Here is a 20,167-nt window from a genome sequence, read left to right as displayed (position 1 = left end):
AGTCAACATGGCTTTGTGCATGGGAAATCATGTCTTACAAACTTGATTGAGTTTTTTGAAGATGTAACAAAGAGGATTGATGAGGGCAGAACAGTGGGCGTGATCTATATTGATTTCAGTAAAGCGTTCGACAAAGTTCCCCATGGGAGACTGATTAGCAAGCTTAGATCTTACTGAATACAGGGAGAACTAGCCATTTGGATACAGAACTGGCTCAAAGGTAGAAGACAGAGGGTGGTGTTGGAGGGTTGTTTTTCAGACAGGAGGCCTGTGACCAGTGGAGTGCCACAAGGATCTGTGCTGGGTCCACTACTTTTCTTCTTTTATACACATGATTTGGATGTGAGCATAAGAGGTATAGTTAGTAAGTTTGCAGATGATATCAAAATTCAAGGTGTAGGTTACTCAGATTACAATGGGATCTTGATTAGGTGGGCCAATGGGCTGAGAAGTGGCAGATGGAGTTTAATTTAGATGAATGCTACATTTTGGGAAAGCAAATCTTAGCAGGACTTATACGTTTAATGGTAAGGTCCTGTGGAGTGTTGCTGTACAAAGAGACCTTAGAGTGCAGGTTATAGCTCCTTGAAAGTGGAGTTGCAGGTAGATAGGATAGTGAAGAAGGCATTTGGTATGCTTTCCTTTATTGGTCAGAATATTGATTACAGGAGTTGGGAGGTGATGTTGCGGCTGTACAGGACATTGGTTAGGCCACTGTTGGAATATTGCGTGCAGTTCTCGTCGTCTTCCTATTGGAAAGATGTTGTGAAACTTGAAAGGGTTCAGAAAAGATTTACAGGGATGTTGCCAGGGTTGGAGGAACTAAGCTGTCTGGACTGGTTGAATAGGCTGGGACTGTTTTCCTTGGAGCGTCGGAGGCTGAGGGGTGACCTTCTAGAGGTTTATAAAATGATGAGGGGCATGGATAGGATAAATAGACAAAATCTTTTCCCTGGGTGGGGGAGTCCAAAACTAGAGGGCATAGGTTTAGGTTGAGAGGGGAAAGGTATAAAAGAAACCTAAGGGGCAACCTTTTCACGCAGAGGGTGGTAAGTGCATGGAATGAGCTGCCAGAGGAAGTGGTGGAGGCTAGTACAATTGCAACATTTAAGAGGCATTTGGATGGGTTTATAAATAGGAATGGTTTGGAGGGATATGGGCCAGGTGCTGGCAGGTGGGACTAGAAAGGGTTGGAATAGCTAGTTGGCATGGATAAATTGGACCGAAGGATCTGTTTCCGTGCTGTACGTCTCGATGACTCTATGACTATTGGGAACAGCATTAAAGTGGTGAGCGGAAACCAATACACAGCTGGTTGAGAATACTTAGAAAGAAGAGTCTAGGAAACATGCATCTTCTTAGCCCACTAATTCCCTCTGCAGAAATTACAGCAGAAACTACCATGCTATAGCAGAGTTCTTGAGCTGCACCAGACTAGGTTTAATCACGATGATGCAAACCATCAACCCTGAAGTTCCATTCAGGGTCAGAAACATTAGCTTGCTGTCTCTCCATGGATGCTGCCTGATCCACTGTCATCTCCAGCATTTGTTGTTTTCAGTACAGATTCCAGCATCTGCAATAATTTGCTCCTACATCGTGTTTAATCGACTGTCCTACCTCTTCGAGGAATGCTTACCCTGAAGAAGTTTTGCTCTTCCCATTCTGATGAAGAGTCATCTAGTCTCTAAACGTTAGCTCTCTCGCGCGCGCTCGCTGTCTCTCTCTCGCGCTCGCTCTCTCTCTCTCGCGCTCGCTCTTCAGCATTAGTTGTTTACAATTCTATAGCCAGAAGTTCAATGATCCGGTTTGGAAATAGAGTCCCAAGAAAATTTCAATTTCCTTGACCATTCATTTGAGTCAGCAGAGTTGGGGTTTCCAGATGATTCCAATATGCAGCTCCCATCTATCCTGCAGAAATGACTATCTGGTTAGAATTTCTGAGCTATTGTCTCTTGACAGAAGGCTCCCAGAGAATGAGGGGCCAAAACCATCTCTAAATAACTCCGTTTTCTAATCTTGTACTCTTGACTGAGAGTCCTATCTGTCAGTAGCAAAAAAGTAGAAATTCAGAAATACATAGTGTCTGCCTTTCCAGCTGTTGATCCAAATTGTTACAGTTACAGGTGAGATATCCCTCATTTTTAAGCTCCAGGTTGAGGAGGAATTTACTGGCTCCTCTCCTTTCTTTACCTGCCTCCTTTATTGGTTATGACAATATTAATTTGAAAAGGATTCCTTCCCTTGTGAATACCTTTCTCCTGGTACTTGTTAAAAAAAAGCCAATTTAAATCGGTTTCTTACATTTTTAAAAAGTGTATTTATTAGATGCTAAAGACTAGAAATAATAACACAATACATTATAAACAAATTAGAAATAAGAAGTGAGCCAAAAAAAAGTAAATGTTTTTTAAAAAAAATGACAGGACAGCTATTTGAACATTGTGGCTGTTACATTGGATGGTACCAGTAGTGCTGACATTAGTAATTGAGTTGACTTTAAGATTCTTGGCTTTGCAGGTTGATTGAAATTATTTTGTCCTGGTCCCTTTCAACAGTGAATGACTGGTAGTACTAAGAGTAAGAAAGTATCTTTTCCCTTTTTATTTCTTACAGTACAAGGAGTTTAGTGGCTGTTCTAAAGCAATGCCTGCACAACATGCAAGCCCATACAGTAGTCTATCAGGTCACTAAAGCGCACAGATGAATGATTGCAGTTGTTTTTCTAACCCCTTTTGTGTATCTCAGAAATAGTAAAATACAAACAAAGCTGAGAACTGAGTTTGGTAATCCGCTTCTTGTTATCTCTTTTTCTTTTTGATGTTTCCATGACTCTGTAGAGGTGTGATATTCCTTGAGTCCACATATAACTCTGCTATGTTCTCATTAAATTTGCTTCCGCTGTCATCTTTTGACCGCAGCAATCCTTTTTCTTTCCAAGAAAAAACACCTTTTGGAATTAGAAGTTCAATATTTCCAAAAGCACTTTGGTCATGATAATGGATCAGAGTGCCAATGCTAAGAAATTCTTATTTTAATTTTGATCTTTTTGTCTTCAGCGGGTGGCTGATGCATGCACTGAGTAAGGTGGGAAAGAATAGAGAGATTTTCATTGACTGCTCCTGAAGGTTCATAATAAGTAGAAGTACGTCGTGAACAATATTGCAACTCTTTGTCTTAACAGCTTTTTAATTTTGTTTTGATTGCTCATTCTGATGCCATTGATGACTTATATTCAAAAGTAGATTTTGCTAATCATGTAAAACTTAGTTCAAGTCCTGCAACTCTGAATCCATTCATTAGTATCTAAAAATGTCTTCCTGTAGAGAATCTCAGGGTGTGCCAGATGCAGTGCCAGAGGCAGGTCTGGAACCCCCGACACTGGACACAGCTTGGGCAGAGTCTACAAGGAAGAAAGCTTTGCTGAAACTGGAGAAATTAGATACAGATCTAAAGAATTACAAGGGCAATTCTATAAAAGAGAGCATCAGGTAACAAACCTAGAAATGTACAGCTTTTGTCTTGCCTGCTTAATTTTGAAAATCAGTTTGATTTCAGATCAACAATGCCTGAACCAGGCCAAATTGCTAACCAAATGGCTTGTTTCTTCTCTGTTGTAAGTTTTATGTAATCAACCCAAATTGGTTCAGGTTTCTTAGAGTGTTAATTTAGTGTTTTTGTCAAAAGTTTGAAACAAGTCAGACACTAATGTGTTATCCAACTAAGTTTCTAGAATTTTATCCTAATTAAAAGGAGCGGCGCTATCATATATATTGATTAACATGAATCACTGCTTACTGGTTAGCATTTAAATCCATTTATTGTTACAAATTTATGTGCTGATATCAGAATATGATTTGTATTTGGTTTCTCCATTTTATTGTACAGAGTCACAGCTTAGCAATAACTGATGCCTCAAGATAATGGTGGCTGTGAACCAAGGTGTGGTTCTGTCATTGCAGTATTTTTCAGTGAGATAGTTATGAGTTCAAGCTCCAGTTCAGGACTTAAGCAAAAGTCTTCAGTGCAACCTATCTCCAAAACTACTGTTTTTTTTCTTCTAAGAGTGAGACATTTAGCAGAGAAGAAATGCTGTGATCACTTGTTCTGTGCAACTGTTCCAAAGAAGCTGTGACCTAGCCAAAACAGTTTTAACTGCTTACTTAATTGATTGCTGTGTACCATTGAGGTCAATGACAACTAAATTCAGAGAGGTTGGAAAACGAGCTGATGATTTGTTGCTACCTGTTCTGCAATAACACTGTAGCCTAGTTTTATTGTGAAACTGATAATTTGTGACAAAAAATCTGCCCATGAAAATTACAGTCAATGCTCTGAACTGAACAGGAGCATATTGACAGAAGTAAAGCGTAACCATAGGTATACTGCCTGGGTTCATTGAGACTACTGTCTGAGGGACACCTCATGAGATTTACAGAAGAGTGTATTTTAAGAACCCCACAATAGTCCCTAAATAAATAATAAACTAAGAGCAATTTCTCAAATTTATTTTGTTGCACTTAAGCTTCACTATGATGTTTTACATAGAATATGATGTCTGTGTTGCATTGTGTTCTCATGAAGTGACAGTTGGATTTAAGAGTTCTGAATTTTAGAAGATTGAAGTTGGAATATTATATAAAGAACAAAATATTAGCACTTGTCAAATGAAATGAACGGTTTACATGATGGTCCACACTTTGTTTGCTTCTGATTTATGATCATTTTGAGCTGAATGCACTAATGTAGTTGGTAAGTGACAAACAATGGCTCTCTTTGGTAGAAGTGATATTGTAATTTTATTTGGCAAGGAGTGAATAATTTTGAGTGATTATATCATTTGTCATTTTACCTTAAAAATTTACCCTTAGGAGAGGGCACGATGACCTTGGTGATCACTACCTAGATTGTGGAGACCTTAGTAATGCACTGAAATGTTACTCACGAGCCAGAGACTATTGCACAAGTGCAAAGCACGTCATCAACATGTGTCTAAATGTCATCAAGGTACGTGAACATAGACCAATTAAACGGTAGCCATATTATATAACTGTAATTGATATTGCCTAGTAAATGGAACTGGAAATAACAAAGTTATGTTGCCAACTTTGTTAATCATTTATCAGCTGCATCAAAGTAAAAAATGTCCCGTTTTTCATCAATGAACATGTTGAATTTCAGCCAACATTTCCAAATAGAATTACGAATGATTTTGTTTTGAGCTGAGAATAATGGTAGTAAACTTAGCAGAATGTTTTCCTGTAAATGTTTTCTGTTAATTATAGTGTCAACAAAGGAATTTCTGCTCAGTTTGTTTCCCTCCTCCCTTTTTTCCTCCCCCTCTGTTGCCAACCATCCTCTGCTATTGGGGCGGCACGATGGCCTCACAGCATCTAGGTCCCAGGTTCGATTCCAGCCTCGGGTAACTGCTTGGTGTTTGCACATTCTCCTCGTGTCTGCGTGGGTTTCCTCCGGGTGCTCCGGTTTCCCCCCACAGTCCAAAGATGTGTAGGTCAGGTGAATTGGCCATGTTAAATTGCCCATAGTGTTAGGTACATTAGTCAGAGGGAAATGGGTCGGTGTGGACTGGTTGGGCCGAAGGGCCTGTTTACACAGAACCAAATGACTCCCATTACCATTTGATAGCATGTTTTTAATCAAATAATTCTCAAGTCTGTACCGAATTCATTCTTTCAGTTTCCACATTCTTGCTGCTGACTTCTGTCTTTTCTCTTGAATTATTTGCAAAATGATTGACAATTGCTTGAATATGTTCGATAGGGAATCTAATCTAATCTAATATACTCCACCTAATAGTCTGAAAATCTCCTGTCAGAATTAATGATGGCAGTTTCAGATATTTTCTGTTCCCCGTGTTCAGAGATGTTATTGCACATCTCAAGAGCAGGTGTGACTTGAACATGGGCCTCCCTGGTCCAGAGGTAGGGACACTGCCACTGCACCCAGCCCCTAGAACAGTAGTTTCAAGTATCAGGTGATTACACAATTAAAGGTGGGAATTTTTTGGGAGACAATTATTTAACTCTGGACAGTGCACCCTAAAATGGAGCACTTTGCTATTTGGTGTATTGCTGTTTGTTTATTGTATTTGTATTGATATTCCTCACCTTGGTCTTAAATGCTTTCAGTGCTATCAGTTTTGTTTGCTAAACTTTCCGATCATATTTTCAACAAAGAAAGAAGCTCATGTTACAGCTATCTGCGATGAAACTATAGAACCTTCGATTCTGACCTTGGTCGGCTGCTCAGCCTTTATATTAATACTAAACTATTCTCAAGACAGTTGAATGTAACTGCAGCGTGTTTGGGGGCACAGTTAACAAAATCAATTCTGTTTAAAACCGATGAGTCACAGGACTCTTTCCTGACATCACTCCAATGGTTTCGATTTGACGCTTACCCTAAATTCAGCTATCTGCTTCAAGAGTGTCCATTTCCAGAAACTAGCTCATTTCATGTCCCTGTTCTATCAGCCTAATTTTTCTGTAAGCCATGTGATCAGTCAAATACAGGCTTTTCATTTTTGCCATTTGTATAGGACTTGCATTTGTGTGTCTTTCTGTCTGATTACAAGATGAAAACCTTAGCAAAAATAACTTAAATTTTATTTTAATCTTAAGATTTTCCTACTTTCTCAGCTTCCTAAGAATATTTTCTTCTCCAAGATCTTTTGGAAGCTGAAAACAGTGTTTGAAATAACTGTAATACGTTATTGATAAAGGAAAAAAAATCAGTAAAGAATTGTAATCCATGTGTGCAGGGATACAATTCCAGTTATTCCTTGTTCACACTTTTGTAGTTGTTTATATTCACTACAATGCTATATATAATATTTTTAACTGTTGTATGTAGCATTGTTATCCTACACTTAACACTGTTTTATTTAATAAGCAAGAATACATTATTTACAGTTTCTGTGAAAACAATCAAGGGAATCTATTTTTGAAGCAATAGGATCAGCATGTCAATGATTTCCTACATGCTGATCCTGCTGCTTCAAAAATAAGTTTACACAAAAGAAAATACATTTAATAAATGCATTCTTGTGGGAAGTCAGTTGATATGCTGATCCTGCTGTTGAGGAAGTCTGTGCTAGTTTAAAGGTTCCATTGCACTCCAGATCTTCCTGTGCTTTCAACATGCATGTCCTCAGCTTCCGAACCCAAAAAGGCCCACACCTGAACAGTCCAAGCTGCCTCCACACAGAAAACAGCATTGAGCTTCGGTGTGTTAGCTTACTCTTATACACTCATGCTAATCCCTAGCTTCAGCCTGCTATCTGTTCTCACACCGAGCTATTGTCACAGCTTGGTGCTTCCACATGGATCCATCTACACAGGACACAATGCGATAACAAACCTGGGTCCACTACTTCCTTGTGCAGTAAGATCTTGACTCTGTGAAGTTTTAACATCACTCTGAAGCTTATCTTTAACTTCATTATCCATCCAAATCGCTGCAGCCAACACTGCTGAAAAATTTTCAAGTTTTATCCCAGTTTCATGAACATTCCTGCAGCAGGTACATTGGTATTTTCAAAACAGTTTTGGCACAGTAAATTTCATCCTGCTGCACTTCTAATGAAAGCAATAGATAAATTGCTCTGAATGAAATGTGCATTGGAAGATCAGTAAGTAATGCTGTTAGTTATAATATGAAGTCTGTTAGATATTTAAATTGCATATAATTCTGTGTTAGGTCAGTATCTACCTCCAAAACTGGTCCCATGTTCTCAGTTACGTAAGCAAAGCGGAATCTACACCAGAGATTGCAGAGGTCAGTGAATTTTTAAACTTATGTTCATAATTTCTTTATTTAATGTGCAATTACTGATCTGGCAGTAAACAGCATTCAACTTTAAAAGCTCCCTCTTGTTTGTGATTCTGTATGTGATATTTGTTGGAGTCATGATAAATAGAAATTTTTAAACTGTTTTGGAATTGGCAAATAATTAATTGTTGTATTAAATGTGATAAAGGATGAAATAACGTGGGTAAAATTTGTGCTTTGCTTTATTAGCTGTCCAATCTGCAGCTCTGTTTGATCAGAAGATAGGACTTAATAGGATTGCACTTTTCTTTTAAACAAGCAAATTGCTGGAAAATGTATTATTATTCATATATTGTATTTAATTGGATTCCAAATTTTATTACATGTTGGATGATCAGTGTCAGTGTTATTTTTATAAACCATAAAATAAATGACATGGTACAGCATAATGTGATGTGTTTGCAACTTTGGTGCATAGATCACTAAGTGACTGCAACAAACTTTGACTTATAGACTAGTAAATGTTACAAAGAAGGTTTTTATTTTGAGGGTGATTTTCAAGAGGTGCCTTGGTTATTTTAACTTGCATTGAGTTATAAATGTTGCTTATTTTACTAATAGAATGAGAGGATATTTAGATATGCTCCATTTTCTGGTGATGGGGAGTACTCCCCAAAACCTCTTAACTGTTCAATTTTTGAGTTTTGCTGTACTGATTAGAGACAATTAACATTTGGAAGCTAGCATGTGGGATGCCAGGTTGCATTTGTAAAGAAACAGCATCCTTGACATTGAAAGTGCCAGTCTCTTCCACAGTAATAAAGGACACTATAAGCAGTGTTTAGGTTTGCCTATATATAAAAAGGTTAGCAACAGGAGTGTTTAGTGAAACATATATCCCAAGTACTGAACCTTGGGTTGAATAGACATATACTAATTAACTACCTGTGCCTTGATGACAACAGTTTGTTGAATACAAACTGTTTTTTCACATTTAACAAATTTATAGTGTTGCAGGGGGAAAAAACAATTGGAAACCTACACCTCAAAGCTATCTAGCTTTTAGCAGTTTCACCTTTGTCATCTCTGGATCCTGGCAAATTAAAAAGATAAATGTTGATGTAGCAATTTGAAAGATATTGGAATTTAAATTGGTAAATGTTGACCAAAATATGGAACAACTAGAACTTGGATTTTTAAGCAACAAGTATGTATATTATGCAAATGTTTTATTTACTGTACGTGTTTATAGGGATATGAATTCAAAATATTCTAATTCAATCAGTTAATACAATTATACATGGAACTATCTCACCATTCCTCCATTGTTGTCTGTCAAAATCCTAGAAATCTCTTTAGAACAGTTCTGTGATTGTATATTTTACTACACTGACTGCAGCACTTCAAAAAAGTGGCTCGCTACCACTTTCTCAGATGCACCTAGATATGTGGAATACGTGCTGGCCCAGCAGCAAGACCACATCTCAGGATTGAATAAAAAATATAAGACCATCATGTCTTTATTTACCTCTCATTTATTAGGTATGGATGAAGTAGCCATTTGATCAACCAAGCTCATTCGTCCAGCAAATCACTGCAGTTGCTTTCCCATCAAGGCATCTAATTGCTTTAAAAAAAAATATTTCAGGGCTTTGTGAATGCTTCTCTACCCACATGTCTGTTGCTGTTCTGATCACCAGATGCAAAGAAGAACTTTGTCTCATCAGTTCTAAATTTCCCTTTTCCTAGTCTTAGTCCTTGCTTTTGCTTCCTGGTCTATTCTCCTTATTTAGTTTGATTCATGTTCCAGATCTATGTTTTCTGTACCTATTGCTATTTTGTATATAAGATCAATTGAAAGGAGCTACCAAGTTCTTGCCTACCTAACCGAAGGGATCAATCTTCTAGCTTTTTAAACAAACCTCAAGATTTCAGTGTACTGTTTGTGAATAATTCATTACAGATCAATAAATGGCTAGGCCACTATAATTGAAGCATCTTGTACTCTTGTATAAGCTCAACAATGTCATCTAGGCACATTTTGTATTTTGATGTACAATAGTTAGATCTTGCATAAGGTAAAAGATGAAACATTTGTGTGATAAAATGGTGCTCACTTACTTTCCTGGTCGCTCAGGCAATATATTCTTTCTTTTTCAGCAAAGAGGTGAGAGGGACAGTCAGAACCAAGCCGTGCTGACCAAACTGAAATGTGCAGCAGGTTGGTAAAAATGTTGTCATTTTCTACCTTCTTATCCCTTGAGGAAGAAGGCAAGCATTCTAATTAGATAAAAGTTAGCCCTGATCAATATCTGAACCTGCAATTAAGTTCTTTCAAAAAAATGATATTTCTCAAAATGTCCAAAACTGCTCTAAACGTTATAATTGGAGTAACCATTGTTTTTGGAAGTGAACATCTTACAGAGCTATCTTTGAGAAATTGCTTGTGTAAATTGGAGTGTTGGAGTCACTGTACGGTGGGCGGCACGGTGGCACAGTGGTTAGCACTGTTGCCTCACAGCGCCAGAGATCCGGGTTCAATTCCCGCCTCAGGCGACTAACTGTGTGGAGTTTGCACGTTCTCCCCGTGTCTGCGTGGGTTTCCTCCGGGTGCTCCGGTTTCCTCCCACAGTCCAAAGATGTGCAGGTTAGGTGAATTGGCCATGCTAAATTGCCAGTAGTGTTAGGGAAGGGGTAAATGTAGAGGTATGGGTGGGTTGCGCTTCGGCGGGGCGGTGTGGACTTGTTGGGCCGAAGGGCCTGTTTCCACACTTAAATAATCTAATCTAATCTAATGTACTGGGACTTGATAATTTTGAAGGCTTTTAACTGCATTATTACTAATTAACAAACAAATCTGTGTGACAGGTTATCTATATTTTTCATAAAATTAAATTCCATGATATTTTTCAGCCTACTCATTGCAAAATTCAACTGAATCACTTTAAATGAAACTTATTTCACCGCAAGTTATCATTTTACACGAAATAAAAGATGGTGAAACTAGGATAATTAAGTATGGAGTTATGGATCAATTCAATAATTCCACACAATTACCTAGATTAAAAATTTTCAAAAATCATATCCAAATATCTACAACATAAATATAATTTTACCAGTTGCCCATCAGTGCCTTTGCACATAAGTCAAGCATGACAAGTGCTGTTTTCAGGTGAAGCTTGATGTTGATTGAAGGTGTGAAGATCTAATTCAGATAGTATTTTAAAGCCATATCCTGTGATGATGTTATAGCTTTAAAAGGTATATTTTGATCCTGGTTGTTTTATGAAAAAAGATTGAGACAGAGGTGGAAAGTGGTCAGCTCAAAGCCAATAAACAGTTTGTGAGGCCTTGGGTGTTTTTTTTAAGTTGAAATAATAAAAGCAATCTGATTGGTTGGGGTCAAACTCGCACAGAACCAGTTTTAGCTTTCAGGATTTGCTGAGGTCTAGTAGCTGGACGTGGAAACTCATATTCCCCTCTCCGTTACAGCTAAAAACAGGGGTTCTCTTCCTGCTGCTAGAATTGCATGTGAGACTATCTATTTTACTGAATTTGCCTTTACCATGGGTGTATTTATGGGATGTTACTATATTGGAACAGTTAATTAGTAGCAGTTAAAATGCATATTAGTTTGTTAAGCCTTTCCATAGAGTTACAGTTAAGCCAATTTTTCCTTTCTTTTTTCTGTATTTTAACTGTAGTGTTTAAAAAAAAAAGTCTTGCTTAAAACAGTTGTTTGATCAATCGAATTGCATGTGGAATGCAGCACTTTACACTTAGCCTAAGCCTTAACTTTTTCTTATTTTAGAGGTACCTTCTAATATATTTTGAGGTTCTGGTCCATAACAATTCTGTCCTAATTTATAACTGATTATTACTTACAGTTAAGTTGTAAAACATGGATGCATTTGGGGGATCAACAAATAAAGTTGTTTAAACATGGCTGTTTCTCTGAAGTTGAGTCCTCTTGACATTAAATGGAATTCCTATTAACAGGATTAACATTCCAAAGATAATCACAGGACTAATCATACAAATAGATCATAAATGCATAATACTATGTATGCTGAAGCCTGAAATAAAGACAGAATGTACTAGTGCAGTTCAACAGGTCTGGCAATATCTGTGGAGGGAGGAATAGTTAGCATTTCAAGTCCAATATGACTCTTCTCTGGAAGAGTAGTTAGTTCTAAAGACCACTCCTGTTGCATGTGAAGCATTAGCACAATAATGCCATGTTTATTGGAGCAGCTGAGAGGCCAGGTATTCCACAGTGAAAGGCTAACCTAACTTTCCAAAGAAGGTCTACAACTTGATAGGCATTTTAGTAGTGAGCTGGATGGGTTCAACTTCATTAATTCTCAAGAAGCTGAGCGTTATCCAGGACAGAGTGTCTTTCCCCTCCCTATTTTCTTCAAATTTTATACATTTATTTCCTGTTAGTGTTGATGACATGTCTTTATCTGATTGGCTGCTCCAATTTCTCCTACCCTCTGCCTATTTTCTTTGCCAGTTTTCTACCTTTTTTAATGTATATTGAGACACTGATTCCTTATTGAAATATTGTTTTGTCGCTTTTGATTATTGTCTGATGCCTCACTGAAATTCATAATATGTACAGTTCCAGAAATGAGCTAGGTGACAGAAACAGAAAGAACAATTCTTTCTTTACTAAACCTCAACACATGCACAATTCCAGGAAAGGTGTCTTTGTAACAATAGTGGTCAGTTTAACCATCCTTAAGCTAGGCTTCTGAGGTCAATTTGGTTTAGACCAACTGACTCAGCACAAACTCTGAGGCAAACAGGAGACTTTTCTTTCATCTGTGTGGCTGAGCTATTCATTAGACCTTTTTCTCCAGGTAGCATCCTCAATTACTTGAAAGACGTCAAATCACGGTTTATGCCATGATTTTTACCATGAGGCAATGCACGAGGCTCCATGAACAGAATGGAAATTGAACAGTATGTCATTAGTGTTTTTCTGAACCAAACACTCACTAACTGAGCTAACCCCTACTCATTTGTTAAACTAAAAATATTTAGTCCCAGTGTTGTCCCCTTGATGTATCCATTGGCTTTGTTGTTTTTTTGCAGTTTTTGGTATTACCGGTCGTTGCTGGAGTTGTGAAAGATGCCATACAAATAGAAGATGTTAATTTCTGTATACCCTATTCCTCCATGGTAGACCTCCACCTTGATAGATAGTGGTTTACGGTATGAAAGTCAATGCTGTCTTAAAGGTTGCTTGTTGTGACTCCAGAGCATCACACTGGCGTGGCCAACTACCAAATTTGCTTCAGAGGAAGGGAATACAGTGAGCTAAGAAGATGTGTGATTAACTGACCTCTGTTTTCTCCTGGGCATTCTTCCTTGACCAGCTGAGCTTTTCATTTCTGTTCGCCACTTCCAATATTGTCCTTCAAATAGTCAGCTTCTAGAGGTCAAAGCCATCAATGACCAACTTCCAGTTTTCACTGTCACTGTCCACTTTTTTTTTCTTGCTTGTAGGTGTTTTATAGTGTAGGTAAGGAGACATAAGAAGTTGTGAGCCTGGGTCAGTTTTATGTACAGAAGATCTCTGGGTGTATGACCATGAATGAACCAAGGCAGAAGTGGGCTTAACAAGAGTGCATGCTGATGGAAATGTGCAAGCTGCAGGATCTCTGAGTCGGTGACCTTACCCTGCTAAAAGAATCCATCAGCATACATATATTTCAAGATAACCTCGCAAAGGATTTCTCAGACTGAACAAGAGATATAATTCAATCAGTTTTGTAGAGTTTTAAATAAAACTTGAACCTCAGTTTTTCTACTGTTTAGTCTATAAGTACTTTAATACTTTCAATTTGCCTAGAAAATTATTTGTTACTCAAAATAACTTTTTATGGGATGGTTTAAGAGCAGAATTCAACATATGGAATGCAAGAAAGACACAGTTGTATTTATTTGGCACTTTTCACATCCTCAGGAACTCCGAAAAGCAAAAAAAACACTTTTGAAATCCTGCCATGTTGTTTGATAGCCACGACAGCAGTTACTTTGCCAAAAAAATGTTGTAAGCAGCTTTGAGGCAAATGGCCAGTTAACCAATTTTAGTGGTAATTGAGGCATCAGTGTTAGCAAGGAGGTTAATAGAGTACCCTACTCTTTGGACAAAATGCTGAGATATTGTACATAATAAAATCACATCATGCTTGTAGCTCAAAGGAGACCATTTGGCTCAGTGTGTCAGTTCAGCTCTTCAAACTTGCATATCACCCAGTACCCAATCTCCTGCTTTTTCCCATAATCCTGAACATTGACCCTTTCAAATAACCATCTAATTTCCTTTTGAATGCCTTGATTGAACCTGTCACCACCGCACTCATAGGGAGTGCATTACTGTACAGTGTTCACTGAGTGTTTTTTTTTCTCATATCACTTTTGCTCCATTTACTAGTAATATTTCCAGTTTGTGCAACATAAAGAATTCTCTCATCTAAAAGAGGGATCCTCTGACAATGCATCATTCTGGTATTGTAATGAGGGGTCAAACTAGGTTACGTGTTAGAGGCCGAGACTGGGACTTAAGTGTATATCCTCCAACTCACTCAAATGACGCATACTACCCTAAGATGGGTTGACATTCTTGATTTTCATTGCAACCCTTGTCAGGAAGTTGGTGGATGTACTCTCATTTTGCCTGCTAATTTGTATTAATCTCCTGAGAACATATATGCCAATCTCTTTCTTTTGAATTGCGTATTGTGCTGTATCTACAGGTCTGGCAGAATTAGCAACACGAAAATACAAGCAAGCTGCCAAATGTTTCTTGTTGGCTTCTTTCGATCACTGTGACTTTCCTGAGGTAAGGTCCAATTCAATGACTGCAGTTGCAATTTTTAACTTTGAGATTGCACAGACTGATTGAAATGCACAGACGGACTGGACATGACCCCAAATAAGCTCCATTAATTATTTTTCATGACCACCTCCACCAATTTGATTTTTTCCAATTTACATGAAGATTTAAGTCATCCATGATTAATGTACTGCCTTTTTAAAATATCTCCTAATTATCATTATCTCCTAATTTATTCTCTGTCCTACTGAACAACTACAGTCAGGGACGAGAGTGGGGTGCTGGAAAAACACAGCAGGTCAGGCAGCATCTGAGGAGCAGGAGAAACAAAGTTTTCAGGCAAGAGCCCTTCATCAGGAATGAGACATTCTTGATGAAGGACCTTTGCCCGAAATGTCTATTCTCCTCTTCCTCAGGTGCTGCCTGACCTGTGCTTTTCCAGCACCCCACTCTCGACTCTGATCTCCAGCATCTGGAGTCCTTACTTTTGCTCCTAGCTACTGTCAGGGAGCCTATAGATTGCTCCCACCAATATTGTCTTCCCTTGGCATTTTTTACATCCACCCATATGAATACTACGTCATCCAATCCAAGATCATTTCTCACTGTTGTACCTATTCCATCGTACAAACAAAATCCTTCCATTCCCAATTACCCTTCAGTTACCTAACAATTACCCTTCCCTTCCTACTGTCCTTTCAAAATGTCACATACCTTGAATGTTTAATTCTCAGTTTTTATTTTCTTGCAACTGTCTTCATAATGGCCTAAAGATCATGCGTGCAACCTCTCTTTATACTGTTAATTCTTTTTTTTTTGTCCCAAGAACCATGCACATTGAAGTAAGAAGCCAGTAATTTTGTTTCTTAACCACTTTTTGCCCCTTTGATCATTTTTGCTGCTTTTGTTATACTTGCACACTTTATCCCTCTCTGCCAAATTTGGGACTATGTTGTGCAATACCCCAATTTCCTTAACTTTTCAAGCTAACATCTCCCTCCTTGTGAACTCTCTCTTCCTCTAATTAGATTAAAGCTACAACCCAAGTTGCACAGACACTGGTCCCGAACAGGATTGAAGTGAAGCCAGTTCGACCAGAACAACTCCCTTCTGACACAGTACTAGTGCTAGTGCCTGATGAACTGAAACCCATTCCCCTCACACTAATCTTTGAGCCACACATTTAACTCTTTGACTTTTACACTATTCCAGTTGGCACATTGCTCAGGTAGTAATCTTGAGATTATTACGTTGGAGGCTTTTCAGTTTTGCTCCTGATTGTTTAAAGTCTTTCAGCAGAATATCCTATCAACATGAACAATGGCAACTAGATTCCTCTCCTTCCACTCAAGGGCAAGTCAGAGGCTAGGAATCTGCAACAAGTCATTTATCTCCTGACTTCCCAAAATCTGTCCAGCATCTACAAGGTGCATGTAGGTCTTGTAATTGAATACTGACCACTTCCCTGGATGGGTGCAGCTCCAACTCCAGCAACATATAAGAAGCCTGACACCAACCAGGACAAAGTGCCCCATTTGATTGGCACACATCCACAAACATCCACTTCCTCCACCACCAATGCTCTCTAACAGCAGCATGTACCATCTTCAAAGTGTACTGCAGAAATTCACCAAAGTTCCTTTAAATAACACTTTTCACCGTCACAATCACCACCATCAAGAAGGACAAGGCAGCTGACACACTGCGGCATCACTACCTGCAAGTACCCCTCCAAGCCATTTGCCATCGTAACTTGGAATATATAGGCATTTTTTTCAGTGTTACTGGATCAAAATCCTGGAACTGCCTCCCACATGCACTTGAGAGATTATTTACAGTTTACCACCAATTTCTCAAGTGCAACTGGAAATGGGTAATAAATGCTGGTTCAGCCTGTGACACCGACATATCATGAGTGAATTTTTAAAAAAATTATTTAACTCATAGCGTTGTGAACCTTAGTCAATCTCTACCTGGGGGGGGGGGGGGGGGGGGGGGTATGGATGCTCAATTATTTTATAAATTTAAGGTGAAATAGATTTCTGCAGATTTGGCAGGGCTGCATCTGTTCTTATTTCTTGTGCAGGTGCCCTTGTTTCATAGAACTTGTGGGGGGCAACGTCATACCTCTGGAGGCACTTAGCCCAATCTGAGTTTGTAGGTCTTTAGAATGCAACAAAGTATCACACCAGAAGGACTCTGTTCAGATTTCAGCCCTCCAAGCTGATATACTTTAAGTTACTGGGTGTAGCTATTGATAAGAGGGGGAAAAATTAATAATTTTTAATATTTATTTTTTAATATTTAATAATCAACACTTTGGGATTGCCACAATTTTGATTTTTCAAATAATCTTCATCCAGTTTACTTCAGTAAATCGAGGTCTAACTTTGAGTAGTGTTTCTCTCAACTATCAGAAGTTTTAAAAATTTATTTAATTGTACTAATTCTTGTGCATACTTCAAAAATTTTTAAATTGAACATTTGAATGTTGGCTTTCCATGGTTACGAAATGTTGGAATTGATAAATACAGATGTTTGTTTAATTTTAATGTTAAATTTGAAAACTGTTCACTTAGTCATAAATTCAACCTGACCTGTGTTTTTATTTTCTTTCAGCTGCTCTCTCCCAGCAATGTAGCAGTTTATGGAGGATTTTGTGCACTGGCCACTTTTGATAGACAGGAACTGCAAAGGAATGTCATCTCCAGCAGGTGAGAATAATTTTACTTTCTTTAGCCGTTAATCTAATGATATAGGCCTCTCTGCATTTTCAAAGAAATTATTGAAGAGGCACACTTTAAGAAAAGTAACTGGATCACCTTTAGCTGTATTTTTCCCTGTCTGGAGCTTATAAACTTAGGAGAATTACCAGGATTTCTTTGAAATTTATCAGCTGCATTTTTAAAAAAACACCTCTGCAGCAAGCAGTTTGAGTGATATGATAGCTGAGAATGTGAATCCATTCATGAAAATTTTTTTTAAAAATCATCAATGACTATACATAAGTTTGCTCAATATATCTCAAATAGTTAATGATCCACTTAACTGATATACATATCAATATGCTTTTGGCTCAATTTATTTTTGGCATAGTTGTGGATTTCACGATCTTTCTGTATTGATTGACTTGATGTAAGTTTGAAAAGCAATGCCATCCCTTGACGCACTGGTAACTACTATAATGGAGAAACATGGTAATATATTAGTGGAATGGACTGCCCCCAACTGGACAAAAGGGGCAGCAAGTGTGTAAACAAGTGAGTGAAAGTAGTGTTGCCAATTCAAGGACCTGGCAAGAGGTTCACAATTATCTAGGATGTATTAAAATGAGCGTAGAAATAGGAAAAAAAAGTCACAAAGCAGCAGAACAGGAGATACACACAGACAAAGAGTAATTCAAATAATTGTGCCAGACGAATTTGATGGTACAGCAAAAAAAGTTGAAACAGTAGGCATAATTTAAATTCATTCTTGGGTTGAGTGTTACTGGCATGGCCATCAATTACTGCCAGTTCCTTTAAAAGGTGGTAATAAGACAGCTCTTTGAAGCATGCTTCCCACAGTGCTATTGGCTAGGAAATTCCAAGATTTTGACTGAAAGGCAATGACAGTTTTATTGCTTCAGAGGAGGATGTTGTATTGTTAGAGAGAAATATGAAAGTATTGACATTTCCACTACTTTGTTCTTCTAGATGATAGAGTTTGTGGGTTTGGAAAGTGCTTTTGAAACCTTGGCAGCTGCTGTTATTTATCTTAAGATTGGTGGGGGAGGGAATGAATTTTTGGGATGGTTGATGATGATCCAGTCAAGCAGTCTGCATTATTGTAGGTACTCCCAAGCTTCTTGAGTGTTGACATAGTCATCCAAGCAAATCAAAAGTATTCCATCACACTCTTGAGTTGTGCCTTGTAGAGAGTGGGAATGCTTTGGTAAGGCAGAAGGTGAATTACCTCGCCAGAATTCTCAAACTCTGAACTGGTCTTTTTGTCACAGAATTAATATTTTGTTAACTTTAACACGAGTTAAGTTAAACATTTTAGTTAACATTATACCCAATTCTTCCCCCCCGGATATTAATGGTATATAGGATTCAACATGGCAATGCAGATATTTAGACTTTAATTGAAGATGGTCTTTGCTTGGTGTTTAAGTAACAAGTAAAATTCATATCATTTAGCAACTCAATGGTATGCAGGATTTGAATGCGTGAAGGCATAGACTGCTTTCATTGTCTGAGGAGTTTTGAATGAGCTGAATATTGAATACTGAATCCGTATGAAAAGTCCCTATTTCTGACCTTACACAGAGGGGAAGGTCATTAATGAAGCCGTCCAAAACCTTTTTAAACACTTTGCACACCATGATTATTTTGAAATTGTGTTTTGCTAACAAACTTTCCAGGAGGATGGCCAAACAACTAGCACGAAGAGTCCCAAAACATAAGAGGCATGTACCTCTTGCACAACACATTAATCACTTGCATCACTACCATTGTACAACTGACTTAGATGCAGTAAAACAGAATTAATTTTACAGACTGATTCTTTCAGCAAAGAAAGTGGCATCTATTCAAAAATCAAACAAGGTGGCTGTCTTGTCAGATGCCCAACTCAACTGATGGTAGCAATAACATTTCCTTTCCCTTTGTAGATGTGGATCATTAACTATACTTCCAAGTCTTTGTTCACAAATTCTTCACTGAGTCTAAGCCACTTCATACACTCTTTATACCACTGGATAGTATAGTCTCACTTCATGAGTTGTAAACTTAATTTAAGTACTGAATTTAGTTTTGTATTATAGAATATAGCAAACATTTGCCTTAGATAATCAAAGTACATCTAACCAACAAGTTTAACCATACATACTCTTTGACATGCAAGCTGCTCTCAGGTCCCTCCAATCACACTTGGCAAAATGAGGCCCTGTTACAAAATTGTCAAAATGTTGCAGAATGTATTAAAGAATAACAGACTTGAAAGTCTGCATATCCTTGTTTACATTAGCAATCATTTATTGTGTGTGGTAAGAGGCAGCCTAGAATTTTGCACGTCTTTTTATCATTGGCCCAAAAGTCCAAAGAACAATCACCATTGTCCCCTGTCTTGTGTAAAAATGGTACATGCCAAAAGCAGCCTAAAAAGGAGAAAAATGGAAGAAGGTAACTCTTGACAAAGCTGAAATACTTTAGCTGTACTGTTAGAATAAATAACTGAAATAGAAATCTACAAAGAAAAATCACTATTCTTGATCATCATTATTGTAACTTTTTAAAAATTAGTATTGGACATTGCGCAGAACATCCTCTGATCTTACCATTTATTTTTCTCCACTGCAGCTCTTTTAAGTTATTCCTTGAATTGGAGCCGCAAGTTCGAGACATCATCTTCAAGTTTTATGAATCAAAATATGCTTCCTGTTTGAAAATGTTAGATGAAATGAAGGTGAGTCAGAATCTGAGTAAATCAGAAAATGTAACTTTTTCTTTCCAAATACAGGATGATCTAAGAGTGTGTAGTCTTATG

The 20,167-nt window shown here is 37.9% G+C and overlaps 1 protein-coding gene across 1 annotated transcript in view; it reads left to right on the top strand.

The window, feature by feature from the left end:
- gps1 (G protein pathway suppressor 1) overlaps nt 1-20,167 on the top strand; it is a 46,007-nt gene that overhangs the window by 12,425 nt on the left and 13,415 nt on the right. Inside the window, exons 4-10 of the mRNA XM_072558526.1 lie at nt 3,327-3,491; nt 4,872-5,007; nt 7,720-7,797; nt 9,952-10,012; nt 14,559-14,644; nt 17,258-17,352; nt 19,981-20,086. Of these exons, the coding sequence (XP_072414627.1) occupies nt 3,327-3,491; nt 4,872-5,007; nt 7,720-7,797; nt 9,952-10,012; nt 14,559-14,644; nt 17,258-17,352; nt 19,981-20,086 (727 nt within the window). The remainder of the gene's footprint in view (nt 1-3,326; nt 3,492-4,871; nt 5,008-7,719; nt 7,798-9,951; nt 10,013-14,558; nt 14,645-17,257; nt 17,353-19,980; nt 20,087-20,167) is intronic.

The sequence above is a fragment of the Chiloscyllium punctatum genome, chromosome 39 (genome assembly GCF_047496795.1).
Source record: "Chiloscyllium punctatum isolate Juve2018m chromosome 39, sChiPun1.3, whole genome shotgun sequence".
In the NCBI taxonomy this organism is placed as follows: domain Eukaryota; kingdom Metazoa; phylum Chordata; class Chondrichthyes; order Orectolobiformes; family Hemiscylliidae; genus Chiloscyllium; species Chiloscyllium punctatum.
Note: the sequence above shows the minus strand (reverse complement) of the source record. Positions and strands in the feature narration are given on the sequence as shown.